At 34.2% G+C, this 12,386-nt stretch overlaps 1 protein-coding gene across 1 annotated transcript; it reads right to left on the bottom strand.

The window, feature by feature from the left end:
- Positions 1-2,497: 2,497 nt before the first annotated feature.
- On the bottom strand, positions 2,498-10,542 carry LOC126967596 (uncharacterized). Its single transcript, XM_050812130.1, has 4 exons — positions 10,381-10,542; positions 8,800-8,981; positions 4,968-5,078; positions 2,498-2,685 (listed from the first exon to the last, which is right to left on the bottom strand). The coding sequence occupies exons 1-4, from the start codon at positions 10,516-10,518 to the stop codon at positions 2,541-2,543; spliced, it is 576 nt and encodes a 191-aa protein (XP_050668087.1). The 5' UTR covers positions 10,519-10,542; the 3' UTR covers positions 2,498-2,540.
- Between the last annotated feature and the right edge of the window lie 1,844 nt (positions 10,543-12,386).

Here is a 12,386-nt window from a genome sequence, read left to right as displayed (position 1 = left end):
ACAAACTTTAAAGTTTTCATGGCATTCTTGTTTCTCCATCAGTTTCAGCATATTCCCGATCGGATCACGCAATGTAATTACATATTGTAAGATTAGGAAGTTCAAAACCGATCATAAGCCGCCCAACCAGTATATGAAATACCAGAGGATTTAGAAGAAAATGGCAACATTAAAAGCGCTTCTTTTGAGTTTATCCATGTCATATCTATAGAGAAATACCGCTGGAAGTTATTCTAGGCTCGTAATGGCTGTGCATGAAAACAATTAACTTAATAACTCACTCAAGATAAACACTTCGGGGATATTTAAATTATGTCGTAATATTTTATAACAGTATTATTTGCAGTACAGGCAGCAGTTAATATTATAGTTGTGAATAATAAGTTCACGCTGAAAATAAATAAGCCATACCCAAGGAACAAATTAAGACGCTTTTAAGACTCAAAAATAATATGAACTAAGCCAAGGCAAGCTTTGCTTTTAAAATTGTGTTTAAAAATATTTGAAGAGTTTAAAACTATAGCTTATAACCGAGTTCGATATTCTACTACTTGACTACCATATTTGGATATAAAAAATATTATGTTTTACTATTTCTTCCTTCTAAAAAGCACGGCAACACATATCAGTTAAAAACTATAATTAACGAGCTGACCCGACAGACGTTGTTTGTACATAATAAATAAAATACTGTTTTTATAAATTTATCTCATAGAAAATAGATATGTGTAGTATAAATATTGGAAATAAAAAATAATTATCATTCCCAAATCGAAATAAAAAGTATCATTTCAAGTTGGGCTAAACTGCACTCCATGAAGTAAACCCATTAATATCCGTTCATTAGTTAAGGAGTTCTCTGGAAACAAACACGAGGACACTGGATTTATATAAAGATTAATCTTCAAGAATGAATTTATTTTTCCCGTTACACTTACACACAAATGTACACTCAAAATTCACCACGCAGTTAGCGTAGGAAGCAACATGCCGCTTTAAACAGCCAGTCGTGCCTGTTTAGACATTCTAGCTACGCTTTGCATATTTGAAAATATCACAATGTACCACTACGTGCTGGTGTATGTGTAAATAGCTTAGCTGATCTGCTAGATCAGACTTCATCACTATTGAGGCTATTTGGTAGCATTTTGCAAAATCCAACATTATATCTGTGCTAATGTTATTTAGACGAAAGATTTGTATTAACGTTAGTAGTTCCATTCATAATAATATTGCTATCCATGTCGGTCATTTTATTCAGTCCCTACTTATGAGTCCTTTCTTAAGTAATTACGTAATTTGCTCACCTAAAATGCCACATGATTCGTAAATTTGGTATGTTTTGTTCAACTTTCGGGTTGTGGCTCCATCTACAGAATCTACCTACTTTACCTTTGATAGCCTGCTCAATCCCAATAATTGCGTATTAGGAATTTGACGTGAGATGTCGCTCCTTAAAATCTAAACACTTCTTGAATTAAATATACAAATTCGATTTGCATCAAAGCTCATTTAATGTATAATTATATTTTATGTAAATAATATGTATATAAATAAGCCTTTTATTTCCGACACGAGGGTTAGTTACTCTAAAACACAATTAAAAGTAAACTAAATTATAAAATAACAAAAAAAAATGTGAAGTGTCAGTGAAGTGAAGCTGTCAAAGGATACAGGAAATCTGATTCTACAGAAAATGTCAACAATGAGCTGCCATTTTCTTAAAAGTGACACGTATTTTATCGCTTTTGTATTCACTTAGATTTTTTTTCAAGTTTAATCCCATGGAGCTATTAAGCTTGCAACAATAACTAATTTAAAATTTAAGATGTCAAAAATCGCTACCTACTGGAAGGAATTCTAAATTCATCCTACTCGTTAATATGTATATAAATCCGTGAAGTTTTACATTACAATAGAACACCAGAATTATTCCATGTGCTTCAGTGAGTAACGAATAAAAAATAAATTGATATAGATAAAATATTTATATTTTGCTGGTCCATACCTCATGCTGGTGAACGGGCATGACTTGTGGTGTCAAGATGATACTTGTTACCAGAAACTCCGCTTCATGATGTTAAAATCTTAACAAATACAAACTTCTATTATTTTTATCATCTTTGATAAAAAATACCTTTATTTATTTACGGTGTGTGTGCATTGATGCAGCTACTGTACACAGTTCTCTTGTTTTTACGTATTAATTTACATTTACGTTTTTTGATTTACTGAAGGCATTGTGTATTTTTGTTGCATCAATTTGCATATATTATAATTGAAATGATATGTAAAACTATGAAGCTAAAAATGTTGATTTTTTTAAGTGCTGCAATGAGTTTCTTGCCACTGCTTCTCATTGAAGCCCAACCTTTTCCAATGTGGTGGTAAGTATCAAAAGAAAAGACTACATTTAACATTCATAAGTGTTATTTCCTTGACCTACATGAATAAAGTGATTTTATTTGATTTGATATTGGTGAAAATAAACACAAAATGCAGATACAATAATAAAACTATTTAATGGTTATCATAATGTATTAAAATTTATTTCTATTAAAAGCTAATATAGAGTTAAGAATAGAAATAGGACAATCGTTAGCCTGTTCACAAAAATCATTATCCAGCAGTTCATTGTATGATTCATCCATTTCAGATCTGAAGTCATCCTCGTGCAGCTGAGGCCTGAAAAAATGTTAAAATACTATCACAATTTCAATAATATTGGATGATCCCAGTAGAGATACTTTTTAAATTGCCTTTATTTGACAGATTACGTGTGAGCCTTGTCATGCTGTCATGTTTTTTTGTTTAGTATTTCATAATGGAAAGACTTATGCCTGAAAAACGTTTACAAATCGTTCAACTTTATTACGAAAATTACGTTCTGTGAATAATGTGTTTCGTGCACTTCGCTCAACTTATGGTCAATATAATCGGCCTACTGAGCGTACTGTTCGCAACACCATCACCCATTTTGAGACCCAGCATTCATTATTGGATAATTTTCGACCGAATAGACCACGTCCAGCACGCAGTGAAGTAAATACAGCGGCTGTAGCTGAGAGTGTACACGAAGACCGTGGAGAGTCGATTCGGCGCCGTTCGCAGCAACTCGGACTGCGACTCGGAGATCTTAAATTAAAAGCGTACAAAATACAGCTTGTGCAACAACTGAAGACGCTCGACCTTGCCAAGCGACATCGCTTCGCTCTATGGCCTCTTGAAAAGTTCCAAGAACATCTGACGTTTTCAAGGCAAATTTTGTTCAGCGATGAGGCCCATTTCTGGCTCAAAGGGTATGTAAACAAGAAAAAATTGTCGCATTTGGAACAAAGAGCAACCTGAAGAGATTCAAGAGCTGCCACTTCATCCAGAAAAAACAACGATTTGGTGTGGTTTATGGGCCGGTGGAATCATCGGTCTATATTTCTTCAAAAATGATGCCGACGTATCCGTCAATGGCGACCGTTATCGTGCCATGATAACCGACTATTCGATACCTGAAACTGAAGCTCGTGATCTCGGCGACAATTGGTTTCAACAAGACGGCGCCACTTACATCGCATCATTCAATGGATTTTTTGAGAGAACACTTCGGTGAGAACATAATTTCACGTTTTGGGCCCGTCGATTGACCACCAAGATCGTGTGATATCACACCGTTAGACTTATTCCAGTGGGGATATGTAAAGTCTAAAGTTTATGCGGACAATCCCGCTTTGTTTCAAGTCTTGGAGCAAAACAACACGCGTGTTATTCGAAAGTTTCCAGTCGAAATGCTCGAACGAGTCATTCATGCTAGGATAATGCCAAAATACTAAGTATTCTTAAAAATATAAAATGTTAGTAAATGACTTTTTGTAAATCAGAATTAAACTCGCAATCCTTAATTCCAAGGGGTTACTGTTTTATATGTAATTTATTTACTCATAGTATGCGTGCGATATGTATTTCCATTTCAGGAAATACTCTGCCTATCAGAAATTAAAAATTGGAGGTAAAATAATTGTGGCTATATAATATTAAGACTAATATAGAAAAAAAAAATTTTATCTGGTATCCCCCGTAACTTCACTAGCACTAACACACTAGCATAATGAGTGCTTCACGTGTTAATGGAGGAGTGGAGTTACTCTTTTTTCGTCCGTGCAATAACTATGATTTTTGTCTATGACCTTTCATATTCTATTTTTTTTACCTTTCATTTATTATTTTATGATTATTCTACCAATTTGCACTATTATAACAAAATACATTTTTTTTAATAATAAATCAATCAAAACGAGCCCCTCGTTGGACATTACTAGTTTATTTGCAGAACGAAGTTACATTAAATTCGTTTTCGGTTTGAAAAGATTAATTTCTATCGTGATGCAAACGCACAATTGCTTAACTACATTTTACTTGTTTTAGTTTTTAGTTTTCACCTCGTAATAATGCATAAGCATGGGAGGCCTGCACTGTATTTCTGTTTTAAAATCAGAGACAATGCTAGTAGCCTAGTACACGCGTTTTAATCCTTTAAAAAGAACAAATATTACGCAGTGAAAGTGATGCCATTGTATGGACAAAATGTAAGAGTTACATTTATATTTGTATATCTAAGGCTTTATCTGGACATACCAGTGACAATTTGATCTGAGAGCGATACGTCTACCAGCTCCACCAAGTCTTAGATTTATCAATTAGAGCTATTAGACAATATAGACTAACGTTTACAGAAGTTAAGGTATTTGACTAGCGATTTGACAAGATTTTCTTCTATGAAGATAAGTTGAATCCGGTAATTGATTCCATAAAGAGGCGTTGCTAGGCAAAAAATGCACGTTCCTAGAATACCGCAGGTGTAATTTCACATTTTGATCACGATAATTATGTTCAGTAATGGGATTCGGGACTCATAGAAACGAACCAAGCTTAATACATAAGACTACTTTTAAGATACGAAGAAAAAAATAACGTACATAAATACTGCCCTTAGAAGATCATGCACGAGTGACTTTCCTGGAGGCGCCAATTGTCCCTGAGCTTCACAAACACTCCTTAGAACACATGCTCTGCCGTTTAAGTTGTGCCTGAAAATCAACGACAAAATGTTACTAATTAATTGTTTTAGCCATATAATTCCAAATATAAACTATTTATCAAAATATTTATATAATTATACTTATACTAGCTGACCCGACAGACGTTGTTCTGTATAAATTTATTTTTGACCTCCTGATAATGTTAGAAAGATATAAATTCTATTTAGATAATATTCATTTTAAACTATTCTTTCAATTTGATTTCTGAACACATCAAAGGAAAAGCAAAATTGTTGTTTTTATTTAATTTCAAGAATTTTCATATTTATTTCATCATTTACCTTTTAAACCTTCTCTGGACTTCCACAAATAATTCAAGACCAAAATTAGCCAAATCGGTCCAGCCGTTCTCGAGTTTTAGCGAGACTAACGAACAGCAATTCATTTTTATATATATATTTTGGCATTTCATACAAATTTAATTCATATGTATTCTACAAATGATTTAATCATCGATGAAGCGGAAATATTAATAATGCACACATTTTTATTAATTATAAATATTCTACAAGACACAAGAAAAAGTAGTACAATAAAATTTATATTTATTTATATTTTGGTATTCATATAAAGACCTAGTTGCTGACATAACACTAAAATCTAGAAAATTTGTACGATTGCTAAATATGAATATGATCACAGTGAAATAACTCATTTCAAAGTGGAAGATTCTAAATGCTCGTATTCTGGTATTAATCACAGCAAGTCATCTGAACACTTTCCATAATATATGTAGTAAAAGATACAGAGAGACCTTGCAACCATTGTAGAAGAACCTAACTAACAGAGGTAGTATCATACATAATATTATTGTGAAATACGTGGAGTGTAAAAACAACGGTTACACAATATTAAGAAATAAGGGAACTTTGTTGGAGAAATTATTATGCCCTGAGAGCTTCTGGAAAGATCTACTTTTAGTCAGCTAACCAATAAAAATATCATAGGGTCAATTAAAACACAAATAAATTTAAAAACAAAATTTTATGATCGATGCGGGACTCGAACCCACGACCTCTCGCATTCTGTGCAAGTGCTTTTCCATCTGAACTAACTGTTCGGAGTGACGTAACGTCATAACATCATGTATGCAGTAACTTTACAGTTAATAACCTGCTCAACCCCAGTATTTGCATATTAGGACATTGACTTGAGATGTCGCTCTTGCAAATCTAAACAGGTTGTTATGTTTTTAATTTGATAACCCTCACTTCTACGGTTAATACACAAATAAAATTTTGAAAACAATTTTTTTTGAACGATGTGGCACCCGAACCCCTCGCGTTCCGTGCGAGTGCTCTTCCAACTGAGCTAACCGTTCAAGTGACGTATCGTCATAAAATCGTGTGTGCTTTGTTCAACTCTCAGGTTGTAGCTTCATCTAAGCCTCTATTCTATTATTAACAATTTTTTAAGGGTCAATTAATTTCGTAAATCTATTAAAATTTCCAATTTAACAAGATAAATTAACTAAAAAAGAAAGAGAACTTGTATTGAACTTGTTCACTTAAAGACGGACTTCAATTTTCACGGCAACTATCAAACAATTTAGTCCTTATTGCAATTTCAAGCAGAACTTAATGAGTCTCTTATTGAAATTCTTCTTAGTGATTCGTTCATTTTGTAAATGTTATTTCAATAGTAAATTTATTCATTTCAGATGATTTTTATTATTTTTTTATTGTTAATTTGTTGACAGAGATTTTACCAACAATTTTTAGTGTTAGTTATCATGTCGTACCAACTCCCATAACAATTGGGAACGAGTAATTAATCTACCTCGGACAAACAATCCAGTTAGGTAGACCCAATGTCGCGAAAGAGGTCACTCGTCGAATTCAACTCGGATGGACAGCGTTCGGGAAGCTCCGTAAAATCTTCTCGTCCCAAATACCATAGTGTCTGGAGGTTTTCAACCAGTGTGTGTTGCCAGTGATGACTTATGGTAGTATGCTAAAAGCGTATGGTCGCTCAGACGGCAATGGAGAGACATATGCTCGGAGTTTGCCCGATCGAATCAGAAATGAGGAGATCCGTAGGAGAACCAAAGTTACCGCCACTGTCCTAATGATTGCGAAATTGAAGTGGCAGTAAGCAAGGGACATAGTTCGACGGACAGATGGCCGTTGGGGCATAAAAGTCGTCAAATGGCGACCACGTACCAGAAGACACACCACGAAACAGATTTTAGCGTATGTGTTACATTTTTATTATTATATTTATTATTGTTTGTCCGGGAGATTCACCTAGGAAAAAGTATAATAATATGAGATAAGTGGGCAGTTCGATAAATAAGGTATAGCTACTGCAGTATTTTAGCAGCTGGGTAGAGATCTCATCATAACCTATTGATTGTGTATCTCTCAAAGATTTTAGTGCAGAAGCTACTTCAGTGTGAGTGCATGGCGTTAGATAATGGAATTAGTTACTGACTTTACTTGTTTAAAGCAAATATCAGTGTGAGTATTATTATAATTGTAATGTCTCAAATTTGCAAATATTGTATTATTACGGAGGTCAGCAATTTGTTGAGAATTATTTATTGCTATTCCTTTACATATTTATTAATCGATGTGGACGGAGGGAATTTTAATGTCACTTATGGAGGGAGTTTAAATATTTTTTTTTGATGAGTTCCCAATAGCCTTACACCTATTTGATGATTTTCTTAAGTGTAATTCACTATGGTGGGCTTACGCTTACAATATGCATATTCTAGAAAGTTTATCGTATTTTAAGAGAAACCGTTTTCGGTCAGGCCACTTAACTCAGTCTCAGCCTCGCCTAGTATCGCAATACTGGGTCTCGAAATCTTGAGTGATATCAATTCCGTGGGAGGGCAAAGCCAAATTGGCTTCAAAGAAGCTGGGCATCATTAATAGAGCACGGCAATACTTCAAGCCGTTCAAGTACATTCTAGCGCTCTACAAAGTGCAGGTCCGGCCACACATGGAGTATTGCCCGTCACCTCTGTCTGGTCTGGCGCAATCCAGTATCAGCTCGATCCGTTTGACAGCTTGCAACGCAGAGTAGCTCGAATTTTCGAGGACCCAGTACTCTGTGAACGGCTGGATCACTTGGCGTTGCGTAGAAACGTCGCTTCATTGTGTGTCTTCTACAGCATCTATCACGGGGAGTGTTCCGAAGAGCTGTTTCACCTGATTCCCGCCGCCGAATTCCACAAGGCACGCCAGAATTAAGGATATCATCCTCATCATCTAGATGTTGTGGCGTTCCTCCACAGTGCGCTTATCAAGGATCTTTCTCCCACGTACTACAATGCTGTGGAATGTGCTTCCGGGACGATACGACATGGGTACCTTCAAAAAAAGCGCTTACACGTTCCCTAAAGGCCGGCAACGCTCCTGTGATTCCTCTGTTGTTTCAAGAGAATGTGGGCGGCGGTGATCACTTAACACCAGGTGACCCGTACGCTCGTTTGACCTCCTTTTCTATAAAAAAAAACTTAATATTAGTAATATGAGTCATAATGTTCAATATATATATATATGCGCGATGCAGTCTGAGTTAGTTTTTTTTTTAATTAATTTTCATAATTTTAAGCTTCAAACCAATCAATCGTTGGTAGTTCATTTAATATTTGCGTTAATGTAATATTTAAATATTTCCCGAAATGTACAGAACTCGTAACGGTTCTTGAAGAATAGGGATTGTTTTGGATTTTTGGAGAATAATATTTCTGACTTACAAATTGATAGCACTCTCCAGCCTTTCCCAAAAATCTCTCTTCTGCTGGTGATGAAGTTTTCGTCTCCTATGCTGTTTGGAAAACTCTTCGTCCGGGAGTGGATACAACAAGTCTATCTCCATAACTGCATTCCAACCAGATGGTACATGAGTAAGAAGCGATTGTAACAAAGACACTGATAGCTGTAATAAAAATATCAGGCTTGATACACTACATTCTTCCTTAAAGAATATTTCTGCAGCATTTAAATTTTACCATTGGTAATAATGTAGTGTCGGATTTTGTGGGATACTAACATTTAATATGATGTTATAGTTTAGGATTCACGTGGCGGTTAAACTTTGAGAAAAATTGCAGAGTTAAAGGACAGAGGTCTGTCGTACATCGAAGGTAGTTAGAGACTGCCTGCTCGAGTCCCATACAATTAGCTCTTGCTTACTACCTGGGTTTCTCACCCCCGCACCTGTCTTAACTAAACATCTGTTATATTAGGAATTTTTCTTAATCCCTTTTTTTAGAAACCTTTTCGAAAAAATACTTAAGTACTGCTAAGTACAAAGGTGTGATAAAACAATAAAATAGAATAATTCTAGTGTTGTTGAATATTTAATTCATAATGCTAGGGATCTTAATTCATTGTTACAAGGCTTAAGTTATAAATTATATATTAAGTCTCAATCTAGTTATGATCAATCACATGTTTATGGTTGATTTGCTCATCTAAAGCAAATTAAAATATTTTTTTCATTAAAAATTTTAAAGGATTTAAAATCACATATTGAACGTCAAATATATAACATATTCAATATTGTATCATCCTAAGAAGAACGGGCGCAAAAAACTCGGCATACTTCTTTTTTTAATACAATTTCATCACAAGCTAAGTAATTAGAATAATATATACAATTTAAATAGCCTGAGGGCAGTCGTTCCATTGCCAATCTGTGGTAACATTAAGGAATTCATTTATGTTATAGTAACCTAAGTAGTAAATTTGGTAGCACATTTGATTTGTACTTTTTCTTGGATCATGTTAGAATATTTTAAGCATCGCCCAACAAAATACTTACTAATTCGAGTTGTAGGCATAATCAATGTTCGAAACCTTGATTTAGTTAAGATGTAACAATATAATGTAATAAGAAAATATTAAAAGTATGGATATTTTCAACATTTAAAAATTAAATTTAATATTCTCTAAGAACAGCAATAAGATCACAATATTTTAATGTACTAAAAAACTTATAGATTAACAAAAGTCGTGATGAGTCGATTGAGTTATCACGACTTTTCTTAATCTATAAGTTATGCTTTAACGTTCATCTGGTGGTAAGTAATACGCTCTGCCGACTTCAATACAGTGCAGCTCAGAATCATTAAAAAACCTAAAATTCTGAGCGGAATCGCATTTACGCTCCACACCTTGAGACATTAGACGTTAAATCTCATTAGCCCATAGAATTTATCTACAAAATATCGAGTTTAGCTATTTTTATATTTTTTTTAATTTATTTTATTAATTTTTAATAATTTAAAGGATATCAAAAGCATTAAAAGTGATGGAAAATATGCAAAACTTACCACAATGTTGCTACCTTTCGGAAATAATAAATGACGTTTCTTTCGTATAGAATTCAATGACGTTTTAATATTAGGACACTCAGTAGAATTGCTGTGCACGAGAGGAAGAACCAATACTAATAAAACAAGTAGTAACATTGTGCTGTTATGTCATAATGCCATGCCAGATTTGTGACTCTTCGTTATATTCACATAATATATTTGTTGATTGTCTTAGAGTGGCATAACAATTGCGTTAAAAACGCTGAAAATCGCTGAAACGAAGTTTTACATTTTTGCTGCTGTGGTGATTCAGTAATAAATACTCTTCTATCAATGTTCTCTTGGATTTTACATACATACACAGTGTAACTTATTTTTTAGCAGTTGTAAAACATGACGTACTTCCAGAGGCTGTTATTATGTTTCGAAAATTAAACCTTTTGCATATGCATCTTTCTTTTACGCGGATGCGACTTTTTTTTACGAGCTTGACTCTTACTTTTACAATGCAGTTGCAAATTTATAAGTCAATTTAAATAGTATAGTAGCAAGGATGTTTCATACATAGAATAAAATCAGATCGATTCTATACGAGGAATTATAAATAAAACAGTACGGCTTAGCATTGAATTCTCAAAATTATTTTATATGGCAGTGTATTATATTTAATTACCTGTTTGCATTTAACATTTTTGTTAAAAACTCTAATAGGCTGTAGAAGGGTATGATTCCGTTTCCTAGTTTCGTTGTAAAAAAAAGGTTCCAAATTTTCTAAAAGTAGGTATGTTCAAATAAACACATTTAAATCTTTGATTCTATATTTGACTGTTTCCCATATCTGTATTGAAAAACGTGATACACTGGTGGGTAGGTTATTGCAAGTAACTTACTTTCCACCCTTTTATCAAAATGTACAATTTCAACGATGTTAAATATTCCATGCTGAATATGGTTGTAAGCTCAACAGCAGTTAGTGAATTATGTTGGACTTATTATATAGCTGGTCCAAATTCTGTTCATCATAAGTATTGTTAAGGAATATGGAACGAATATTTGGCAGTAGCTATGAGAAATTGTGTTTAAAGCTGTAGATTCATAATGTAGACATTAAGGAGCTTTTTTTTCTTCCTGCACTTTATATGGTGCTTAAGCAAGAGTCATAGGTGTAATGTGGTGGTGGTGGTAGTAGCTTTTTTTTTAGGTAAATAAGGGACGAGACGAGCAGGACGTTCAGCTGATGGTGATTGATATGCCTTGCCCATTACAATGCAGTGCCGCTCAGGATTATGGAAAAACGCAAACATTCAGCACCACTATAGCTGCGCTCATCACCTTGAGACATAAGATGTTGCGTCTCACTTGCCTAGTAATTTCACTAGCTACGGCGCCCTTCAGACCAAAACACAGTAATGCTTACACATTACTGCTTCACGGCAGAAATAGGTGCCGTTGTGGTACCCATAATCTAGCATCCTGTGCAAAGGAGCCTCCCACAGGTAGAGCTATCCCGCAAGAATAGTATAGTTATAGGAAGTTCTACTGCTCCAAAAACCATATCCATTTTCAAATGTCGTGTGCATAGTGATTTACGATTATGTTTCAAGCAATCAATTTTAAACTTTTCCGTAGAAGAATTACCAAGGTATACGTTAAAAAGAGTGGATAAAAATCAAAAAAAATTACCTAATTCATTTAATTTTAGTTACCAGGATGCAAAAACGCGACTTGAAATAAACGCAATTCGTTATGAAACTACCCTTACATTTGTGTTTACAATCGTAGATCACGCGGGACAGCCATAGAGGTAAGATGTCACAGATATGAATGAATAGTCATGAATCAATTTTAAGGACTTTTGAACAAACAGAACAGAACAGATCATGGGGATTTTTGATCAATGAATTTGACATACGAAAACGCATAGGAAGAAAATTAAATATTGCATAATTTATTGTAAATATGCAATGCTTCCGACGAAATAATAACCTCTATAACACTCTGATAATATGATTAATATCAGTATA

This window comes from Leptidea sinapis, chromosome 13, assembly GCF_905404315.1.
Source record: "Leptidea sinapis chromosome 13, ilLepSina1.1, whole genome shotgun sequence".
In the NCBI taxonomy this organism is placed as follows: domain Eukaryota; kingdom Metazoa; phylum Arthropoda; class Insecta; order Lepidoptera; family Pieridae; genus Leptidea; species Leptidea sinapis.
This window is presented reverse-complemented; position numbering and strand designations above follow the sequence as displayed.

Excerpts from the sequence above, each read along its gene's own strand:
- LOC126967596 (XM_050812130.1), bottom strand. The coding sequence starts at position 10,518 with ATGTTACTACTTGTTTTATTAGTATTGGTTCTTCCTCTCGTGCACAGC. Across the intron at positions 8,982-10,380 it reads CGAAAGGTAGCAACATTGTG|CTATCAGTGTCTTTGTTACA; the intron begins GTAAGTTTTGCA and ends TTTTTATTACAG. Across the intron at positions 2,686-4,967 it reads CTTCTAAGGGCAGTATTTAT|GCCTCAGCTGCACGAGGATG; the intron begins GTACGTTATTTT and ends ACATTTTTTCAG.